This window comes from Chelonoidis abingdonii, chromosome 9 (genome assembly GCF_003597395.2).
Source record: "Chelonoidis abingdonii isolate Lonesome George chromosome 9, CheloAbing_2.0, whole genome shotgun sequence".
Lineage (NCBI taxonomy): Eukaryota > Metazoa > Chordata > Testudines > Testudinidae > Chelonoidis > Chelonoidis abingdonii.
In genome coordinates this window covers 43,017,602-43,041,343 of record NC_133777.1, presented here as the reverse complement: position 1 = coordinate 43,041,343, position 23,742 = coordinate 43,017,602, and the positions used below count along the sequence as shown (strand labels likewise).

Below are 23,742 nucleotides of genomic sequence, written 5' to 3'. Positions count from 1 at the left end.
TTGTGACTCTGGGTTCTCAGACAGTGCTGCGGTGGTTATTATTTCTAAGTCTGCCCCTTGTACAAGCTAACCTGCACCCAGCGGCTAAACCTCTTCAGCGACTGGCCACGTTGGAACACTTGTCTGACTGTTGGTTGTGTCACCGAACTCGTTCTGAGGAAGAAATAGGACCATGGGCTGTACCTTTAAACCTCTCTGAAACTCTCTCCCTACAAGTGGTGTGAAAAGCTAAGTGGTGGTAAAAAAAAATACCAGTCCAATAAGTATGAAAAAATGTCTGAGGTTTGGCATCATAGTTGGGAGGCCCAAGGGGTCCCTCTCTTCGATAATCTTAGGTTTGGGTATAAGCTGGCCCTATGTTTTAAGGCTGTTGACGGGACCAGGAAGGAACTGGGTTACATCCCCTTAGAAGCCTGCGATCAAACCCTTAAGTTTAGTGTTAAAAATGGAACCTTTTACTCCTTAAAAATTGGTGTAGACACCCAGAGACCTCCCTGCCAGTTTCAAAAGGCCTATATTGCAAAATTGACAGGCAAACGTTATCAAGGGGAGTGGTTTCCTTCATTCCTTTCCTTAGGTCCCATAAATGAGACCCATGCATATTATATGGACGTCTCCTCTGGCATTTTATCACCTCACTCATCCCTTGTAAAAATTTCTGAATGCCAGGGGGCGCTAGTAAGCTTTACATCACACTTGTTTGCTGTTACATACTGTGGGGGTATCTTAAACAACACCCATGCCATGGGACATTTAAATGCATCCCATTGGCTGTGCCAGGGCCGGATATTTGGCAACTCCAAACATCGAGATGTTAGGATAAATTGGTGCCACCGAGTAGCAGGAAGCTCCCTCACCCTTTATTTACAGAGCCCTGGTCTGTATTTTATTTGTGGCCATAATGCTTATAAAGCTCTCCTGCCAGGTTGGCATGGCTGGTGTGGTGTGGCCAGAGTATTACCAGACTTTCAAGTAAACACCACACTGGACTCACATCAAATCCTCAACCTGGGGATTTATTCTCACAAGCTCTTCACACTCTTGAAAGGAGCTTGGGTTAAACGTGCCAAAAAACCCCTAGTAATCAGACAAACGAATTTCATTCCTTTCTACATGGACTTATTCCTGGACTGGGGGTAGCAAAGCTGGAAAGAGCAGTGGTAAACATTTCTGCAAAACTTAAAAAAAGCAGCTAATGCTTCCTTGGACGCGTTCCAAAAGTTACAACAAAAAATCAGTGACATAGCAGAAGTAACACTGCAAAATAGGCGTGTGCTAGATGCCATAAATGCTAAAGTAGTGGGGGCCTGTGCTTGCATTGGGAAAAAATGCTGTTTTTATATTAATCGCTGTGGTTTAATTGAGAAGAATTTGCAGGCCATCAAGGACGCAGCTGTTGTTTTCCACACTATATCGCTTGATCATACCCTTAATTTTAAGGACCTCCTCCCAGACCTTGGGTCATGGTTTACTGGCCTTTTCCATAAAATTGTCAAATGAATTATTTTCTTTCTTTTCTTTCTGTGTGTCATTTGGGTAATGTTGCAATGTGCAAAATGTTTGTATAGTGCTGTTACTAAGGGCTCTACTGTCCGTAAAAAAACACAATATCTCTCCCTCCAGCTTAATCGCAAATTGCGTAACAGGCCTGACAATTTAGATTATCAGGCCCAAAGGGGGGACTGTGACAGTCAGCAGCAACCCCCTAACTGCTAGTAGCTTTATAATAGCTGGCAACCATTAGGGTAAATTAAACACCTCACGGACACAGTAGCCTGAACTTTTGAACTGTCTTCCCTTATTCGTCTTGAGGCAGTTGAAGCTGGTCCTAAGCTGGTTTTTGCTGAGAAGATTGCAAAAGTGTTAATTTGCTAACCACCAATTAAATGCTAACATGACCGAAGCCTGTGTGTAAGTGTGTATAAAAGATTCTTGGTTTTTATATGAAGTAAAGTTTTTTTGTACCAAGGTACAGAACTCTCCTTTCTTCTGCAAAATAAAGCAACCTTTCCTTATCTCTGTCTGGCTGTCATTGGCTCTCAGCTAGGCGGACCCGACATTTCGATAACATTTGTATCAAAGCAAGTGTTCATGGCAGAATTGTAGGGGTCCATTTTAACTTCCTCTAGCAATTTTAGGGATGAGAATTATTTCTTTGTCATTAAGATTCGATAAAACTGCTACCCTAAAGCACTGCTCTATATCTATTGGCTACCTGAATGTTAATGACTACAGAATTATAATGTGTTGACAGGTGGTTCTAGTTCAGGGGTGGGCAAACTTTTCAGCCTGAGGGCCACATCGGGTTTTGTAAATTGTATGGAGGGCTAGTTAGGGGAGAGGGTTGTGGCCTGGCCTCCACCTCCTATCTGCCCCCCAGAACTCCTGCCCCATCCAACCCCCTCGACGGCTCCCCCGGGACCCCTGCCCCATCCACAAACACCCACTCCCTGTCCCTGACCACCCCCAGACCTGCGCCGTCCTGTCCAGTCCCTCCTCTCATTCCTGATGCCCCCCCAGGATCCCTGCCCCATCCGACCACTCCTTCTCCCTGTCCCTGGAACCCCTACCCCTAACTGCCCCCTACCGCCCCATCCAATCCTCCCTCCTTCCTGACTTCCTCCCTGGACCCCTACCCCATTCAATCCCCTACTCCCACCCCCAACCACCCCAACCCCTATCCACACCCCTACTCCCCTGCCCTCTATCCAACCCTCCCTGCCCCCTTACCGTGCTGTCTGGAGCACCGGTGGCTGATGGTGCTACAGCCGCGCCACCCGTCTGGAGTCGAGCCATGCAACCGCTGCCACTACACAGCTCAGAGACCGGGTCAGGCCCCGGTTCTGCAGCCCTGCCACCCAGAGCATTGCGCCAGCGGCGGAGTGAGCGAACTGAGGCTGTGGGGGAGAGGAAGCAGCAAAGGAGGGGCCGAGGGCTAGCCTCCCAGGCCAGGAGGTCAGGGGCCAGGCAGGATGGTCCTGCAGGCTGGATGTGGCCTGCGGGCCATAGTTTGCCCACCTCTGCTCTAGTTAGATCAAAGACTTATGCTCCTTCATAGATGTCCGGAATCTGGACATTTTCACTTCTCGTATGTTCTCCAATATTTCCACACTTCTTTAGAGGGCTCTACAATTGTTACTTGCCAGGGCCATGATCTGCACTCACTGAGCACTATGGGAGTTTTGCTATGGACTTCAATGAGAATAGGGTCAGGCCTCAAGTGAACTTGTTTCTTTTCTATAACATCTTTCTCATTGCCCTGTATTTTAGTCATGACATGGTTTGACTGCCTCTGTGCTCCCTTACTCGTCCCTTAAGATTGTTTCTATTGGAAAAAAGATGTTCTTTTAAATTCCTTTAAAAAACTGGCTCATGCCAATGGACTTCGGTGACCTCTTATCTGTTCAAACTTCAGTACAGTTCTTGGTCTCCATTTGCTACTTTTTGTGTTTAGCAATAGCCTCTGTGCAGCTGTCAGAAATTCACTGCTGTTCTTTCCATTAGGTTCTGCTCCTGCCCCCTTCTAATTGTATTATTTTAAAACAAATCTATCTGTATTGGTTGCTATGCAGAGTTCTGTACTGGTTTGTGGTGGACAAGAGGAGACTGAATGGAATAAAATTTGGTTTAAAAGAGCAACTTTTACACTCAAGGAGTCCCAATGCACATTTCTCTCCCAGCCTTGGCCATTTGAGCCTGTTTTATTTAGAGGGGAAATGTTGACCCTTTTCTTGCCTAAGATGATCTCTTTAACCCTTAGAACAAGTAAAGAAAAGTCTACTCATCCTCAGCTCCTTCCCCCAAATACTCCAACTCCATTGCCCTCAGGTAACCCCTTGGAGACAGCTCAGCCCAAAGATCACCCTTCCCTGCAGCTGGCTCTATTACTCTCTCGGATCTGGTTCCCTGCTGGTTTCCTACCCAGTCCTTCCTGGATTTGATCAACTTACCTTCCACACTTTCATGATCCCAGCCCAATGGATCCTGTCCCAGCCAGTGGACCTGGTCAAGTTTGGAGTATTTGCCAGGCCTCAAGAACGTTTTCCATCAACAAAATAGAGTGAGACTGAATCAGGACTCACTCATGGCAGAAGTCCCAACCTCCCACCAAACCCTCCCCACTCCCCAGACTCCTGCCCCTGAACCTGGAAAACCCTAAGAAATCGTCAAAGGCAAGTGCTTCAAACAGCATTTGTGATGCTGGGTGTGTTGGAAGGGAAACACCCTGCTATATTCAACACATTTTTAGTAACATCAGTTACTAGATCTATGAGCCTTGTTTCAGACCTACTGGTATCTAGGGAAACCTGCTTCGTGGGGGAAGCCATCAGCAAATCCGCTCCTACATGTTGAAGAAGATTTTCAGGGGTTCACTGTTCTCACTGGAGTCATTCAAGCAGGGACAGAAGTACGGGTAAAGCTTTTCTGTGAAAGTGTCCATGAAAGTGTAGATATGGGACATCTTATTAGCATCATAAAAGGACACCTGTCCCCCCTCATAGTCCAGATACACCCCAATCCTAGACAGGCTAGTGTTCAGGGTCAGACCTCTCACAGGTATATCCAAAGCTTTAAACTTATTCCTGTTCCTGAGCCTTATAAGCCAGTATCCATCCCTGGGTGATAACGTGTTGTTCCCTTTCCGGCTGATGGACTCTTTGACCACCCCCAAAGTCCATTTGGTCTTGTTCTCCACCTCCACTTCCCAATAATGTTTCCCTGAAGTGAATCCTTCAGATCCCAGGACAGCAACACTGGAATCAAACCTCTCTGGGGTATCTGGGAGCATCTGCTTTGTGTCATCGTGTCTCACGCAGCGCAGATCTTCAGAGAGAACGAGGTTTGGATGCGCTGTCTTCGGATCCAGAGTCACCAAGGAAAGGCCTTGGTAAAAAGAGAAAACATGGTTATCAGAGAGAGCATTTTAACATGGTACTTTCTACAGAGTAACCAGGGCCCTGGGAATGCTGCCAAAACTGTCCCAGAACTGAGAAATTCTCCTCTTGCCTGGGGGCCTCTCACCAGCAAGCAGGAGAATCAGACCTAAGAAGCATTGCAGAGCAAACGGAGGAAGCAGAGCTCTACACATGGCAGGGTTTATCATCAAATAGTTCCAGCAAGGTAGGTGCAACCAAACCAAAGGAAAAACTATGGGGAAAATCTATTTGGGGAAGAGACAATCTGGGACAGGGCCGGTGCAACCATTTAGGTGACCTAGGCGGTCGCCTAGGGCACTGGCATTTGGGGGGTGCCATTTTCTTCGGCAGCAACCGCGGCGGCCAGATCTTCAGCCGCTCCGGTCATCATCGGCATTTAGGCAGAGGAAGCTGGGGCAGGGGAGCGCGGGGAGGGCCACCTGCAGCAAGTAAGGGAGGGCTGCACGCAGGGGAACTCTCCGCCCCAGCTCACCCCTGCCCTGCCTCGTCCCCGAGCACACCGTGGCCGCTTCACTTCTCCTGCCTCCCAGGCTTGCAGCGCCTAAGCTGATTGGTGCTGCAAGCCTGGGAGGTGGGAGAAGTGAAGCACCCACGGCGTGCTCGGGGAGGACGCCGGGCAGGGGTGAGCTGCTTCACTTCTCCCACCTCCCAGGCTTGCGGCGCCAATCAGCTTAGGCGCCACAAGCCTAGGAGGCGGGAGAAGTTAAGCAGCCACAGCGTGCTCGGGCTGCTCGTGCACAGAGCAGGGGTGAGCTGGGGTGGGGGGTGCCTCAGGGCAGAGGGTGGGGAGCTGCCGCAAGGGGGGCGCCTCAGGGCAGGGGGGGGAGCTGCCACGTGGGGGGCGCCTCAGGGTGGGAGCACGGGGGTGGGGAGGGTGCAAGGTGGAAGTTTCGTCTAGGGTGCAAAACATCCTTGCACCAGCCCTGCTCTGGGATGAGATGAGAGGTGGAAAAAAGAGGAGGAAACAACGGAGATGATGCTTCCCCTCTTCTCTTTCCACATCAGATAGTCCTTTTAAGTGCTTTCACTCTTTAATCAGATTACAACATTGCTCTCCCACCAAAATACCTCTTAGCCTAGAGACAGGAAGTCAGCCATTTTAATTCTACCTCTTCCACTTACTAGCACTACATTTCTCAAGCCATATCTAACAAGGGTTCCCAAACATCCATCACCACATTCCTCCACCTCTCCTATTTTACAAATGGGTTAAGTGAGTACCTGGGAGGTGGCCTAAGGTTATAAAAGAAATTTATGGCTCAGCTGGGACTAGAATCCAGGAAAAGCCTTGTCCCATCTATAGAGCCTCTCAGAAAACATATGCCAGACCATCTGTTAAAGCTGTAGAATAGAGTTACTCCTAGTAGCATAGCTACATTAACAAATATTACAATATGCTACACATATGTAACTAAAGCGTAGATAAGTGTGTGTGGGTATATTGTATCATCTGAGAAATAGCGTGATTGTGTCTCACATGTGCTGTGACACCTGTGACAACTGGATGTCACAAATGTACAATTATAATTTCATAACAAACTTGTATAATATTATATTGCATTACTTGAGACACAGGACATGGCCATGTAATAAAATGCTAAATCATAAAGCAGAGACTAAAAAGGGCGAAGTTAAGGTTTGCCATTTCCTGAATTTACTATGACTTTGCAACCTTAACATTTCTTTATGGTGTTTTTTTCATACAGAAGATATTAATACGTATACCCTCCCATCCTTCAAAAAATGTTAAAAAAATATTAAGGTTATAAAATCAACCACTCATATGTTAGGAAATATCAGAATTAAGGTTTCTGTTCAATCTTCATTTGGCTCCATTGTGTGAATGCATCATGATACTGTTTTTAAGTATATGATCATGTGCTATTTCTTCCACTAGGACTTCATAGAGTGAATGACTAGTTATTCCATTTTTGTTTTTCATTCTCCTCATTCAGGGTGTGGCTCCAGGCCTTATATTTATTGCACATCATCCAAATCCCCAAACTATTAATTCCCTCCTGGGCATTTCTGTGGTGCTCTCATCATAGTATTTGATCATACACACGAATGAATTTATCTTCCCAGCACCCCTTTGAGTTTTACAAAATCTAACAGTACTAGAAATATTTTAATAATTTTCAAAAATTAAATTTAAATTATTTTTTTTGTTTAGATTTAAACCTTTCCCTCTAGTCCTGGGACTCCAGGCATATCGGCATGCTGTTATTGCATGTGAACTACAGATTGAAACAGACTAGAAACTAGGGGGGAAATTGAATGTAATAGCGCATTATTATTTTGAAAATCGGGATGGAACGGCAACACAAAAAGAAAAATAAAACCAGGACTGAAAAAAGACAGGAATGGGTCAAATGGGCTGTAGCGAATAATGACGCAATATCTCATTACCTGGTCCGAGGATGGATTTCATTTCCTTCCATGCGTTGTACTGAATTGGACCCTTGAACTGTCCCAGGCTCAGTTCATGACAGACAAGTGCTCCCAGAGATAATAAGGTGCCTGTTTTTTGCTCTAACCTGTGCAGGACACAAAGCACCTTGCCCATTAGATTGTGTTTACAGTGTCCGGTAAATACAGAGGCTATAGATGCACTAATGCTGCAGAAAACATTGTCTTTGGTAAAATGTTAAAGAAAGTTTCTTTGACTGGATTCAAGCCCTTTTGTTTCCCCTTTCTGTGAACATTCTAGCAAACAAGCTGTACTGGCACTGTGATTAATTAAACCACTATGTCTAACCTAATATGGTCATCACTTTTACAAAATTGTGATACATCTTGTACAAAGTATGCCTTGTGAGGTATAATTGGAAAAGTTATAATCTGCTGAGTATTATTATCTTATTATCAGGGCCGGCTCCAGGCCCCAGCGTGCCAAGTGCGTGCTTGGGGCGGCATGCCGCGGGGGGCACTCTGCCGGTTGCCGGGAGGGGGGCAGGCGGTTCCGGTGGACCTCCCGTAGGCGTTCCTGTGGAGGGTCCGCTGGTCCCGCGGCTCTAGTGGAGCATCCGCAGGCAAACCTGCGGGACACCCACCAGAGCTGCAGGACCGGCGAGCAGCAGAGCGCCCCTCCCCTGCGGCGTGCTGCCGTGCTTGGGGTAGCGAAATGGCTAGAGCCAGCCCTGCTTATTATATTGTGTGTATCGACATTGTGTGTGGAGTTATGACATTTTGCTGTATGTTTGTAACTCAAACATGTTGTGAGTCTGAGAAATGCCCACAGGTTAGCTCTTCAGGAGTGACAAAGGAACTGTAAACAAGAGCCTCTGCATGTCATTCCTGAAGACACCTCAAATGGGCACGTGCACAGAAGGTGCAAGCAAAAATTTGCAATTCATATGAAGGACCGATGGCAAAGCACAGACACGACTGAACTGCCTGACCCCATGACACAGCAAAGATTTTTACCTCAAAAAGGGTCAGTATATAAAAAGGGAAAAGGCCCCTGGCCACCTCTTTCCTACCCTATCTCTGGACTGGTGAATTCTGACAAAGGAAATTTTGAACAAAAGGATGGAGGTCCCCAAAAACTATTTGAGAAACCCAGAGAGACATATAGAAAACTAGCAGATTGAACATCCCTGCTATCATTTTGGGCTTACAAACTCTAATTCCCCTGTAACACACTTTACCTGCTTTAACTTCTAAATAACTCTCATTTCTTTTTCTTAGCTAATAAATCTTTAGTTAGTTTACCAAGAAATTGACTGACAGCATTGTCTTTGGAGTGAGCTTTTAAGCATCCATTGACCTGGAGTAAGTGACAGTCTCTTTAGGGTGGCTGTAACAACCTAAAGATGGTGATTTGGGGTTTTAATAAGCTTTCATCACAGACATCCTGTTCATCTGGATGGTGGTATAGTCTGCAGTGTCTCTAGGGAGACTGTCTGTGGCTCCACAGTAAGCTAATATAGTAATCTAGAAACACACATTTGCTGCTGATTTGGTTAAATCTAATTATAGGTTATACTGCCAGTGACGGAGTGTCTGCCCAGTTCTTTGTCAGTCTGACCCTCTCAGCTGTGACCCATACCAGACATTGTGACAGGCACAAATACTCAAGATAAGCAAATCTGAAACCTGAATATTCACCAAAATTAAATGTCAGGTGGTGAAATTCATCAACAGCAATAGAAAGTGCAATTTCACACCCAATCATGCAATTCAGAATTTACACTCTTTTTTGATTAATAGCATAAATCATCCAATCTGGGAATGAGAACAATACCACGTGACTTATGTATGGCACCAACCCCACACAAATTCCACTTTCTGAATATTCACATGGTGCTGTTTGCAAATAATCTGCAGACCAGCGATCATTTGTTGAAGAAATTTGTGAATAATTATGAACTGCTAAATTTGAGAATTTCACAATTTGTTCACAAATGGTTTTGTAAACAGAAAGAAGCAAAATTTGTCAACTAAATGATTTAACTATTTGCCCAGTTCTAACAGAGACTGAGGAATACTATAAACTCGTACTTACTGTTCCATGAAGGTTTTTATGCCCTGTCAAAGGAAAAAAGAGAAAGGTAACTGTCTAATTCATATGGCACATGTTAATAGTACTTAGAACCCCAGCAGGCAGCCATCTGTTGTAGTGGAAAGGAAATTGACAGTTTTTTTGAACTCTCAAAGAAGATGACCTTGCCCTTCCATATCCTCTTCCTCTGAAACTGTCTCTATCCTTCCTCCAGAGCTTGTTCCATTTCTCCCTCCTGGCCAGGGTCTGAGGGGTGATTTCAGCAAACATGCTTCTCAGGATACACCTCTACCCCGATATAACATGACCCAGTATAACATGAATTTGGATATAATGCGGTAAAGCAGTGCTCTGGGGGGGCAGGGCTGCACACTCCAGTGGATCAAAGCAAGTTCAATATAACACAGTTTCACCTATAACACAGTAAGATTTTTTGGCTCTTGAGGACAGCGTTATATCAAGGTAAAAGTGTATTTGGTATTTCGCAGCTTGTTCTGGTTTTGATACTGGAAATGCAACCAATCCCTTAGAGGGAATTATGGGAAATGTGATGCTTAGAAACAGCTCCATGAATATATCCTAATTTTTCTATTTCCTTTCCTGTGCTCTTTGGCTGGGATTGTCAAAGGGGCCAAAGGGAATTTGGCACCCAAATACCAAGGAAAGTCCATAGGAGTTGGGCACATTTTAGCTCCTTTGAATTTCTCAGCTTTTATTACATAGCACAAGTCAATCAGAATCCTTTCTTCCTGAGGTTTCATCTGCTCCTATTACTTATTCCGCAACCAAAATCACAATCCATTGGCTGTCCCAATGCAGGTCTTGGTATCAGGATTATCACAGAGGATCAGGTTTTCAGGTGAGGAGTAAGCAGAACTCTTAACAAAAAGAACTAGCCTATTTTCATGTACATTTCCTTCACAACAAAATCCAGGCATTAGCTGACAAATATTTCTAAATATATATTTTAAAGCATCTCATTAGGAATCATCTGGGGTTAGAAATATCAAGAGGTAAAAACCACTGATGGTGGCTTGGATCACCCTTCTCCAGTTTTCCCTCCCATGTGCTCTGCAGATAGAACTTCATGTTCCCCAAATTATTACTCTGTCAGTCTACACTTCACTCTGTGTTAGTGTTTAAGTCCAGATTTCTCACTGTAAGGAAGTCGATAGAACTATGCTGGTAGAGTCGAGACTGAATGCGTAACACTGTCTCCTTGGCTCGCTGCCACTTTTCCTGGAGCTTGTTTAGATTTGCTTCCATTTCTTGGAGGATGATTTTCCCCTCCTCTTGCAGCTCATTCATTAATCTTTTCTCCCTTCCATGAAGGAACTGATGGAGTTTCAGAAACTCTAAGGAGATGTGGTGCTGAAGATGAAATTTGTTCTCCTGGAAAACACACACAGTTTGTTAAACAAGAAATATCTTGTACTGAGCAGTTTCAGATAAAAATATTTACTAAGCTAACTAATTGCTACCAGCTCATAAAGCACAAGTCACAAATCACTTGTTTCATGTTTTATAATTGCCAATGTATCCTGTGAATCATTTATACCTTCTCAGAGGATTGTAGAACCTGCTTTACAAGGACAGACCCTTAGTCCATCAAGTCTGCTGTTGAACTCTAGCCAGGACAAATACAAAATGGTTATTAACATGTTCCTCAACTTTTGTTCTTCGAGATGTGTTGCACATGTCCATTCCACTTTAAATGTGTGCCCATCCAGTGCACTATTATCAAAGGTTTCTTCCTTAGAGGTACCCGCTGGGGCAGCGCATACATTATCTGCTGCCTCATGCTGCCATGCAATAGCATAAAGGCAGAGCCACCCCCAATACAGTCACTGACTTATGTTTTTGCCAGGGGGTCCTCTCTGCTTTCTGGTTTCACCGTTTGCCATGTACATGCTCCTGTCACCTACTGTTGGCTCACAGGTGCTGAGCACTCCCTATTTTTTTCATTGGGTGCTTGAGCCCCAGAGCACCCATGGAGCTGGCACCTATGACCTCCAACCTCTCTCAGTTCCTTCTTATCAGATAGACTCTGATATAGAGGGGTAGGAGGGTGAGTGATTGCAGATGTCCATTTGACTTTAGAAGACTCACAAGCAGTTCAATCTGGAGGTGGGATTGGAGTAATAGTAACTGAAGGACTACCCATCCAAACCTTGCATCATTTCTAGATTGCTGTGAGATTGTATAATGGGAGGCAAGGGTATGTACTGAAGACCAGGTTGCTACTTTACAAATGTCTAGCACTTGAGCCAGAAAAGCCGTGACAGTCACCTGAAATCTTGCTGAATGTGGTGTTACCCTACTTTGTGGAGATATATTAGTCAAGCCATGTCACAAGCAAATACATGAGGGTGTCCAAGATGATATCCTCTGAGATCAGACTGGGAGCACTTTCATCCATCTGCTATCACCACAAACAGCTGTTAGGATGATCTAAACTGCTTGGTCCAGTCCAGGTAGAATGCTAATACTCTCCTAATACCCAAAGTGTGAAGTCTCTCCCATCTTTATGCGCATGTGTTTTGGGAAGAAAGAAGGCATATCACCTGATTGATATGGAAGTTAGACACCACTTTTGAAACAAACTTTGGATGGGTACATGGATAAACTTTGTCTTTAAATAAAATAGTGTATTCAGTGCCAGATATTAGAGCATGTAGCTTTCGTACCCTTCTGGTTGATGTAATAGCCACCAAAAAGGCTACCTTCATCAAGAGATGTAGTTAGGAACTGGTAGCAAAAGGCTCAAAGGGAGCGTTCATTAGTTTTGACACGACCAGATTTAAGTCCCAAAGAGGAACAGGGTACCTGTACATATGGTTACACTTGTTCAAGCCACTTCGAAAACCATATTGACATAGAATTGGAAACTACAGAATAATTATCAATGGGAGGGTGGAAAGCCAAAATAGCTGCCAGATGGACTTTGATAGAATCAACAGTCAGCACCCTGTTTTAGGAATAACAGATAGTCTAGAATATGCTGTATTGAAGATCAGACCAGTGAAACCTCTTTTCATCAGGACTAAATGGAGACTCACTTCCATTTTGCCAGGTTAGTGTTTCTAGCAGATAGTTTTCTACTATTTAAAAGCACATCCTGAATATGTTTCCTCTTCTTGAGGGTCTAGCCATGAAACTTCCAGACTGTCAGGTGGGGAACCTGCAGGTTGGCATGGAGCAGGAAGCCATGGTCTTGAGTAATTAGGTCTGGGTCCAATGGTGGAGGGAGTGGTGCTATGTCCAACGGGGACAAGAAAATGGAGAACCAGTGTTGCTGAGGCCACAATGGGGCTATGAGAATGACTCAGGCATGTTCCTGCCCGATCTTCAACAACACTCTGGGTAGGAGTGGGATCAAAGGAAAGGCCTACAGGAGCTTGTTTGCCCAGGGTGACAGGAGAGCATCTGTGAGGGACCCCAGACGGCGACCTTGTCAAGAGCAAAACTGCTGGTATTTCCTGTTGGCTTTTATTGTAAATAGGTCTACCTGGGGAGTCCCCCACAGGAGGAAAATGCCCTAGGTGACATCCAGATAGAGAGACCATTCATGGTGACTCGTAGACGAGCTGCTTAGTTGGTCTGATAGCTGTTCTGCACAGCCAGAAGATCAGAAGCTTTGAGGTCAATTGAATTGGCAAAGCAAAAGTCCCATTGCTTGCTGCCTCTTAGCAGCGTGAAGACCACTGGGACCCTCCTGGCCTATTGAGATGGAAGATGGTCGCTGTATTGCCTGTAAGAACAAGCAGATTTCTTTCCTTGATATGGGGAAGGAAGGTTTGACATGCCAGCCAAATGGCTCTCAATTCACTGACATTTATACTCAGAGCTAACTCCTGAGTGGACCATACATCTTGTTTTTGCAGGGAACCCAGGAGGGTTCCCCATTCAAGAGCAGAAGTGTCTGTTACTAAGATTAACGTTGACTGAAGAGGAGCAAAGGGAACCCTACACACACATTGGCAGGGATTGTTCACCAGTCCAGAGAGGCTAAGATCTGAAAGAGTACTTGCATCAACATGTCTAGGGAGTGACAGGTCTGTGAGTATACCAAAGCCAGCCATCCTTGCAGTTTCCTGAGACACACTCTGATGTGCTGGACTATATATGTCCATGAGCCCATACGCCTTAGAAGCCTGAGGCAATTTCACACTATCATGTTTGGATGAGCTTTCAGGTCTAACGCAGCCGTCCATATCATTGACAACAAACCTGACTGAGAGCCTTTGCCACCGAACTGAGCCTGTGATCCTCCTTTATAAGTAACATTGAGGTCTGCTACGTTAACATGCTGAGCTATCTATTAATAACATTGGAACTCCAAGGTCAGAAGCACGGAGCAGACTAAACAGCATTACCGAAGCAACAACATTCCATCCTCCAGCACTTAACAACTCTGGGTAGTACTATCGAGGTCTGCTGCACCACCTGTCTGCGCAGAGCTGGACAGCACACTGAGAGAACACACACAAACACACACACATGGCTACCACATAAGCCTCTGGCATGAACAACCCTGGGATAGCCTTAGACTGACGAGGGCACTGCCGAGGAGAAAGGAACTGCTTCTGGGGCCAAACTCAATGGGGACTGCACCAGTGCTGGAGTCAACCCCCTGTGATCTGGTGACTGCCTCGAGGAGAGCTTCAGTTTGGAGTGCACGCTACTTGCACCTCTGTCCGCATGTCTGCTGGAATTAGGACCCAGAGGACTCCCTTTCCCAGTCAGTTCCTTAGAGGGCCTATGTTTCTTCCTCGGTGTTGGGGAGGGTGAACAGTTCCAGGATTCGGCCAGCACAGGGGGAGTGCTCCTCACAGAAGACCTGAAGTGCTTGGCACAAGGTCTGAGGAGGATGGCTCCAAGGGTCGCAGAGATGCCTCCATTAGCAAAATCTTCAGCCTGGCCTTCCTGTCTTTTGTGTTCCTCAGTTTAAAGTTGCTACAAATCCAACACCGATCTCGTACCTGAGAGTCACCAAAAGAGACTTTAGACAACTGGAGTATGGACTATTCATGGGCATAGGCTTATTACAAGAAAATCAGGGCTTGAAGCCCAGTGATTCAGGTATGTCCAGGTACCAGTAGCAGAACCCAAAAAGGGGGAACTGAAATGTAAAAATACTCTGAAAGAAAACTTAACACTCAAACACTAACCCCATGGTAAACAGGCATACACAAAAGGGGGAACTTGTGAAGGCAAGACCACAGATTCTAACAACCATCATGGGTGGTAAGAAGGAACAGAGAGGGGTCAAAGATAGTTCTACCGTTTATGCCATCGCACAGCTGCGCGAGGCATCAGAGGGTGCATCCACTGTCCCCCATGGGTACTGCTGAGACAAAGATCTCTGACAACTATGTATTGGAAACACACACTCCTGAAGTGGAATGGACATGTGCAATCACTCAAAGAAGAACTGAGATTTCATAGGAAGAAAGAAAAATTCCCCTGACCAATTGTGAATGCTGCAAATTCCTTCCTGACTCCTACAGTGATCCATTCATGCTGTGAAGCATTATATTTAGCCACCCTATTAAAGCAAAACACAAATGTTACTAGTGGTCAAAGCATCATCCTCAAGAAGTAAAAGAGGCTGCAAAAGAGGCAGAGCTGAGCTAACTTCATGTTATGAAAGTCTGGCCCATCTTCAACAGGTGCTTCCTGATTGTGCTGCTGTCTTGAAACTCATTAATATTTCAATAAAAGTTGTAAGGTTGTTTCAGGAGCAACTGTGGTTTTCCGGTGAGACCTGGTGAAACTCAGTGAATCTGACTGACTTCACTTTGAGTTAGTTTGAACTGCAAATCACAACCAAAGAAATATTCCACAAGCCTTTTTGAACCCATTAGAGCTGGTCGGGAATTTTTTGATGAAATGTTTTTTGCCAGAAAATGCATGTTCATCAAAACTGAAACTTTCAATGGAGAAGGGTCATTTTTGGTGAAAATTTTGTTGGGCAGGTTTCTGAGGCCCAGAAGGGAATTTCTGGGCAAAGCGAAAGAGCTAGAGAACCTGTACCTCAGGCTAGCCAACAGCCTGGTGATTAGGACGCTTGCTGGGATATGAAAGACCTGGGTTCAGTCCCCTGCTCTACCTGATTTACAGCAGGGACAAGAACCTAGGTCTCTCACATCTCAGGCAATGCCCTGACCCCTAATATTACACTGTGAGAAGTCTTGGTTTCATCCTGCTCTGGAATGGGAACAATTTCTGAAGTCTTGAAAATATGTGTGGGACAAGAAAAACATTTCCCACCCAGCTCTAGAACCGTACACTTTGCAGGGCTCTAGAAATAAGTAGATCTGGGACGAATGGTAGATATTTATAACTGTCTCCTGGTTAGACCTGATGGAGCAGTTTCTTTATTTTGCACATTCATAAAGCTAATGATCCAAACTCTCCTCCCATTTAGCTCCATTGCTAAGAAATTAACACAGTGTGCAGTTTTTGTAGTTAATAGAGGACGTCTTGGGTGCATTGTCAGGTGTGAGGCCTTCAGCAGTGATGGGGAAACCTCAAACCTACAGAGGTTTGGTTCAGGTAAGACCCCAACATTCAGATGTTAATCAGACTTATCCAGACTGTTGGGATTTCTGTGCAATGGATGGATGAAATGACCTCTTGAGGTCCCTTCCAGCCTTACATTTCTAGGATGCCCAAAACAGCTGAACATGCATTTTGGATTCTGGAAAATGGGCTGTTGAGGGACTTAGTGGGGAAAGCCAATGAAGTTCTCTCCAAGCGCTTTCTTTGAATGCCCATGCAGCAAAGGATTTTTTTAATGCAGGCACATTTCAATGTGCATTAAGATTGTGACAATTAGCAGCGACCCCCCAACAGTTAGTAGTCTTATAATAGCTGGCAACCATTAGGAGAAATTGGATACCTCACGGACACAGTAGCCTAAACTTTTGAACTGTCTCCCCTTATCAGTTTTGAGGCAGTTGAAGCTGGTTCTTAGCTGGTTTTTGCTGAGCAGGTTGCAGAAGTGCAGGGTTTGTTAACCACCAATCAAATGCTAGCACGACCAAAGCCTGTGTGTGTGTATAAAAGATTCTTGGTTTTTGTATAGAGTAGAGTTTTTTGTACCAAGGTACAAGGCTCTCCTTTCTTCTGCAGAATAAAGCAACCTTTCCTTATCTCTGTCTGGCTGTCATTGGCTCTCAGGTAGGCGGACCCAACATTTCGGTAAGAAGATGCTTAATATATACCTCCACATATTGACCGCACATCATTTTGTTCTTAGTAATAAACTGACTAGTCACTCTAGACTTTTTGTTCCAATAAGAAATCCCTGAGCGCTGTTCTCATCAAGAATGCCACCTGAAGTGCATTAGAATCAGGTCTTTTTGAATGAATGCTACTCACTTTGTGACAAGAGATCTTCTCTTGCTGGGCATTTTTCAGAGTCTTTAGCTCCTGCACGGTGGCCTCCAGCTGAGTTCTGGTGGAGATCAGTTTTTCCTGTCGGTGTGACAAACACAGGCATTATGCTGTAACGTACTAGTTATTTATACTAGCTGAAGCTAAATGGATGTCTGGGAGATGGGCCTCCCTAATGAGACCTAATTTTTCTCCTGCACTTTTCCAGTTGTTATGTTGGAAATCAGTTGAGATTAGGAGTACCAGAAGCACTTAGATTATTCTCTGTAATCTATGAAGAGTGTCAAGGTTCCTTCCCCACTCTGAACTTTAGAGTACAGAACTGGGGACCTGCATGGACACTTCTAAGCTTAATTACCAGCTGAGATCTGGTATCACTGCCACCACCCCCAAGCACTACTTTTCTTCCCTGGGTACTCTTTAGAGACTTCACCAATTTCCTGGTGAACACAGATCCAAACCCCTTGGATCCTAAAACAAGGAGAAATTAACCATCTCCCCTCCTTTCTCCCACCAACTCCTGGTGGATCCAGAGCCAACCCCCTTGGATCTAAAAACAAGGAAAAAATCAATCAGGTATTAAGAAAAAGGCTTTTAATTAAAGAAAAGAAAGGTAAAAGAAAACCCTCTGGGAGAGATTAGCATACCAGCTACTCTCACGGACAACAGATTCAAAACACAGAGAATGTTCCCCTGGGCAAAAATCTTAATACTCACAAGAACACCCCAATTTGATAATTCCCTTAATGGTACCAAGACAAATTACAAAGAAAATAAACATAAACCTATTTATCCCTTTCTAAAACTTACTACTCTGATAAGAGGCTGGTTCCTTGATCTTTTTCACTTTGGCTGAAACTGAAACTCTAAACAAAGGAAAACTTCCTCCTTCCTTTTGAAACATCTTGTTCCCCCATGGTTCCTCTGGTCAGGTGTCAGCTAGGCTAGGTGTACTTCTTAACGCTTTACAGGTAAAAGAGGCATTAACCCTTAACTATCTGTTTATGACAGAGAGACTGCAGGAAATAGGTCAGTGGTTCTCAACCGGGGGTACATGTACCCCTGCGGGTATGCAAAGGTCTTCCAGGGGGTACATCAACTCATCTAAATATTTGCCTAACTTTAAAGAAGGCTAAATAAAAGGCACTAGTAAAGTCAGTACAAACAGAAATTTCATACGGACAATGACTTGTTTATACTGCTCTATGTACTGAACATTGAAATGTAAGTACAGTATTTATATTCCAATTGTTTTGTTGTATAATTATATGGTCAAAATGAAAAAGTAAGCCATTTTTCAGTAGCAGAGTGCTTTTGTATTTTTATGTCTGGTTTTGTAAGCAAGTAATTTTTAAGTGAGGTGTAAGTTGGGGGTATGCAAGACAAATCAGACTCCTGAAAGGGATGCAGTAGTCTGGAAAGGTTCAGAGCCGCTGGGTTAGGTGACCTCAGTCCACAGCCTCGCCACAGATAGCCATGCTGCTGTGCAGTGGAATCCTTGTGGGGGAAGAGAGAATGGCAGAGACTAGCCCATAAATACATAATCTATTGCTGATCATATTTGGTACTTCTCTTTTAAAATGCTGTTTATTTGATGGCTGCTGTAGCCCTCCAAACCCAGGTTACTGTCTGCCAAACCCAGGTTACTGTCCTTGTGGATCAGTGTAGCATTCCCCCTCCCACTTTAAGAAGGGCATCATGCATGCTCTCTACTCCACACCCAGTGTGAATGTCTCCCTGCAGTGCTCCAGGAACAGGCCACTCAGCCCTCTGAGACCAGTGAGCCACCCACCTAGGGCTCCACCTCTCCCCCATCCCAGAGAGCACAAGCCCTCCACTCCTGAGGCTATACAAAAGGTAGAAAGCAGAGGCGATTCCTACAGCCCACCTTTCAAGAGAGCTCATTTCACTGGGGAGATACCAGCAACTTCCCTTAGTATTTTAATCACTTCACAGCAGTTAACTAGAGTCCTAAACAGAATTTAAAGAGAGACTTTCGGCTGGGTAAGCTTAAATAATTAAACACAAATCCAGTCCCTCAGCCAGTATATGTCTCAGATCCCTTTGCTTTAAATGCAAATATATCTACAGAGGAGCTTTTCATCCCTCTCACGCTCTCTCTTCCTGCCAATGAATTCTGCAACAGTCATTACTGTGGGTTTCTGGCATCACAGTTTGTTGTCATGGAAATTATCATGACATCACACACTGAGTTTTTGTGACCTCCCTGCTGGACAAATCTGAGAAGGAACAAATGTCTTTTCCTGGGCAAACATCTGTACAAATCAAAACATGATGAGAAAGATTAGTGAAAGCTGAATCGGGTTTTGATGAATGGTGAATCAAAAACTTGCCCTGGTGACTGGATCTTACCCATTAGGATCTGCAGAATCTCAGCTTTCAGGATTTTTTTAAATGAAAGTTTTAGCCCTTATGGTTGGGAAGATCCCTTTTGAATGGGCCTTATGTAATCAATTGCAGTATTGTTTTCTAGAGTCTGCAGTCACACTGGATAATTGTGAACTGCCAAAGGCCCAAATCCTACCACTGGTATACAGCCTGAGCAGCTTGCTCCGTGCTGGGGACGTACTGGAAACCTCAGGTCATTCAATGAAGCCAGTTGGTGTCTGACACTCCAGCCTTAGGGCTAGACTAGCATCTGCAGAACCTGTGCTCCCACTACACGAAGGTATGAAAGGAATAGCTTGAGAGTACAGATCCTATGCAAATTCAGTTTATGTTTTAAATGGCTTTCATCTTGACAGGCTTTAAAGTAACTTCCCTTTGTGCACAAGATGAAGATGCCAAAAGATGAGCTGCTTGACTTATAGCCCAGTGCTAAAATTGGAAAAAATTACTGTACATTCATCAGTTCTAAAGGAACTGGAGGTGATGAAACTGGACATAGGTTTGAAGAATTTATCTTTAACTTTCCTGCTGGGTGAATGTTGAGTGATTGGTTGTTACTAGGGTTCTTTTTTCAATCAGTTATTTTTATATGATTTTGATTTTGAACTTTCCTGTAAACTGATGACACAATGTCATCTCAATACCTTTTCTCCTGGTCACAACCAAGCCAGCTTCCCCAAAGTGGTCTCATGAATCCATATATTTGCTAATTTTGAGGGATCACAGATGTCAGTCTCTGTGGTATGCAAAACACCACATTTTTTTTCAATTACTGATTTAAGTAGGACTTTTCCAGGTTGACACTTGCTAAGAAATTACTCAACTGAAACCTCATTGGAGCAAGTTGCATGGCTCCAAGGTTGGCCGAGAACTTGATTTGTTCAAAGAACTTGGAGGGAGGCCTTGCAAGACTGAACAAGCAAAATTTTCAAACTATAAGGATCAAGGGTAAGGCCAAGAAGCTTTGCCTTCAGGGTCAACAAGCCACAAGAGGCAAGAGTGGGCATCTTGGGGACATGAAATCATGACATCAACAAACAGTCTTTGATCAGCACCCAAATAAGGCCCTTTAATGTGTAGCGCTGCACCAGCAAAACATCACCATCTGGCTCTTTGCCTGCAAGAATCCATAAGACTGCAAGAATTGAGAGTTCATGAGCCCCTGTTATCTTATTTTTCCTTTTTGTACTTTTATTAGCTGGAAGACATCCCAGCTGCTTAATAGTTTTTAATTTTAGTGTGGGAAAGTGTGGTTATGACCATGCATGTGTGTCTAAGCACCCTCAGAAAGTTCACACAATGAAGGTACTAGAAAGAAACGTTCCCCTGGTTTAAACAGCTCTAAATAGTGGATCATAAAATTACTTATTGGGATGTGTACAAAAGTGTTGTGTTATAGTCTGTATTACAAAAGAAGCGAATCTGTTAGCCACCACATAAGAAAGGAATTCTAAGAAGGTAGCTTTGTAATTGGCTTCCATGTTAAGCTCTTGATGAGCTTTAAATCCTGAATATGATTGGTTTAGGTACAATTCTTTAGTTGGGATTTAAAACAAAACAGAGAACCACCTTCTTAGAACTTCTCTAGAATTGACAAGGATTGATTATTGTTTGCATTCATTTGACTATTTAATTCCAATCCAATATTGAGACTAATGTGTGGATTTGATTTTGATTTGACTGTTGTAATGCACCAATTTTAGTTTAGTTTAGAAGTACCGATAGTAGCTTAGATGTTTTCTCAGTTTATTGTTGTTTAGTTAATAGCCTTAATCCCATTAATAAAACTGATACTGAGTCACATTTCCTTCAGAATACAATGTGGGTTCAGAACCTTTGAGGATATCAGCCAATCAACTTAAAAGCCTGAGCAGCACATGGTTATTAGCTTTTGGTAAGTAGATCACCCTACTCCCAAATTCCTGGTATAGTGGGGTCCAGAGGGAGCCCCACTTGAAACTAGGCCTCATACTGTGCAGGGATATTCCTATCCTACATGAGCTCTCCAAATCCTGTTCTGTCCCCTGCACAAGACAGACTATGCTGGTTCTGGGCCACTACAAGAGAGCCTTCCATTGCCATGGAAAAAGGAGGCAAAATTTACCCCAAGAGCAGTAGCGTTCATCACAGTGGAGTGTTAACTCGACTTCATAACGGACACACTTCTAGTCCATCCTTCAGCAGTGGGACAGTGCAACTGCTGGAAATTAGAATATGCACAGGGATCAAGCAATTTTATCACCAGTACAGCTGTATGATATGATGGTAAAAATACCTGCATTGTCCACAGCTTCCACTGTTGCTACCGCTGGCAGTGAATTCCAGCTATGAAATTTACTAATGTAAATGCAGCCCTTGGGTCTCTCTTTTATCCCTCAGAATTTCAAGTTCCACTATAACCTAGGAGGTTTAAACCTTCACCCCACCTCCAGAGCTGTGAGCACTTCAAGCCCTGGTGATGAAGATAAAATTCTCTGGCTAGTGACATACTGCATAAATATTCATGCTTTAATTGCAGCATGGGCAGTGCTTAACATGTAAAAATCATGACTCAGATCCCTAAAATCAAGAGAGTGGTTTAAAATAATTATTTTAAAAAAATAATAAGTGTGGGGTTCTTTTTATTCACGTCCTGGTTTTTGGAGCCTTTGGGGTTCCCTTGGGTCATGTTTTCAAGTGTTTCCTCAGAACCATGAAGGCTAGGATCCTGTTATTACTTTGAAATGAAAGCTGAGAGTCTCACAAGATCACAGAATTCCAGGAGCCAGGACTTTAAGAATAATATCTAATATGGCAAGACTTTCAATAACATTGTGGGAGTTGGCAACACTGTAACATATCGAATGTTCCACATTCTCTTCAGTGGAAAGGACTGTCTGTGAAATGTGCTAAAGTAGCAGAGAATGTTTCACACCTGCCTTTGACTGAGTCTTACCGCATAGAGCTGCACGGCGTCTGGGAGGAGTAGGAATTGGGAGCTTTGATCTTCAGGCTTCTGGGCATCTCTGCAGAGAAAGCAGGCCAGTTTCCCATCCACCTTCCAGAAGAGCTTGAGAGGCTCACCGTGTTTGCTGCATTTCTGCTGGCTGCATTTCCCTACATGAAAGCCCTTGATCTTTTCCACTAGTTTTTCCAGCACTATGTTCCTTATGTACTGCCTGTCTGGGGACTGTGCTTGGCACTCTGGGCACAGGCTGACCTCCGCCCTACCCCAGATTTCCTCAATACAGGGTTTGCAGAAGTTGTGACCACAAGGCAAAATCACTGGCTCCTTAAACCATTCCAGGCACAAAGGGCAGGTCAGCTCCTTGGTGAAATCTTCAGCTTGTGGCCTTGAGGGCAAGTCGGAGGAGCTGGTGCTGAGTAAGAGGTTTATTTTGCTTTCATTGTCACTTACAGAAGTGGATGAGGAAGAGGAGACGTTTGTACTGGAGAAAGATGACATCATGCTGGAAGGAAATGTCTTAGATCAACTACCAAGCAAAGACCATCCTGTGAGAAGGGAAATGACTGGAATGAGACTCCCCTTCCTAGCCTAGGGCACAGATCTCATCAAGGGTAACCTAGGCATGAGGAGGATCTTCAGCAAAACTCTCCTGTTGAGAGGGGCCTTGGAGTGAGACTCTATGACCAAGGCCGCACCCACCTCCAAGCACAGTGTTAGCCACCCACATTGGCGCATCAGCATAGTGCACATACTGACACTGGGCCAGCCTTGCAGCTGCGTAGGGAGTAATCAAATTTACCTGATAGACAGCCCTCAGGCTCACTCCCCAGTCTCCCACTAAACATCTGAGACTGCAGACACCAGTCAACCCAGAGATGTGCACCCAATGAGGAACAACCATACAAAGTAACACAACCTATAAAAGCACATATAGCCCCACCCTATATCACCGTATACACACAACTATTCCCCAACTCCCGACCTCACAGCTCTAGCCCCAGTACTGACAAAACCTTGCTCACCAGATGTATTACTGCACACAAATGAATGTCCCATCTACACTTCAGACCCCCTCAGATATTCCCCAGCACTAAGATATGCCCCAAACACACACACACCTCATATCTCCTACATATATCAGAGAAACAACTATCCCTAAGTATGTCCTTGACACCCCAACTCACCACTACACAGCTACAATCCACACATAGATCTGAGAAACCCGTTTCCAGATACACCCCAGACACCATCACATACCAGCAGGGCACACAAAAGTTACATTTGGAAATGTAGGTCCATAGATGTATTTCTCACTGCTTCTTCAGTGAGAAAATCATTTCAAAAGCAAAACCAATCTAAATTATCTTTCTACAGTCTTAAACTAGCAACCCTCAGTTTTGTAGCTCAACTGCCCTAACCACTAATCTCTGATATGGTAGCGACTCCTTCCACTCCACACTGGTCAGCGATGGAGACTGAATCCCAGATCTTCGGTACTCAAAATATGAGTCACAGCTATTCGAACTAAAGGTAGCACTGCCATT

The 23,742-nt window shown here is 44.4% G+C and overlaps 1 protein-coding gene across 2 annotated transcripts; it reads right to left on the bottom strand.

Moving 5' to 3' along the window:
• Window positions 1-3,008: 3,008 nt before the first annotated feature.
• TRIM69 (tripartite motif containing 69) lies at window positions 3,009-22,987 on the bottom strand. 2 transcript variants are annotated; one of them, XM_032791166.2, is made up of 6 exons: window positions 22,187-22,987; window positions 16,828-16,923; window positions 10,600-10,833; window positions 9,445-9,467; window positions 7,347-7,474; window positions 3,009-4,884 (listed from the first exon to the last, which is right to left on the bottom strand). In XM_032791166.2, the coding sequence occupies exons 1-6, from the start codon at window positions 22,697-22,699 to the stop codon at window positions 4,343-4,345; spliced, it is 1,536 nt and encodes a 511-aa protein (XP_032647057.1). In that variant the 5' UTR covers window positions 22,700-22,987; the 3' UTR covers window positions 3,009-4,342. The 2 variants fall into 2 exon arrangements, with proteins under 2 accessions (XP_032647057.1, XP_074925555.1); XM_075069454.1 differs by lacking the exon at window positions 9,445-9,467 and adding an exon at window positions 8,791-8,793 and having other exon boundaries at window positions 7,347-7,494.
• Between the last annotated feature and the right edge of the window lie 755 nt (window positions 22,988-23,742).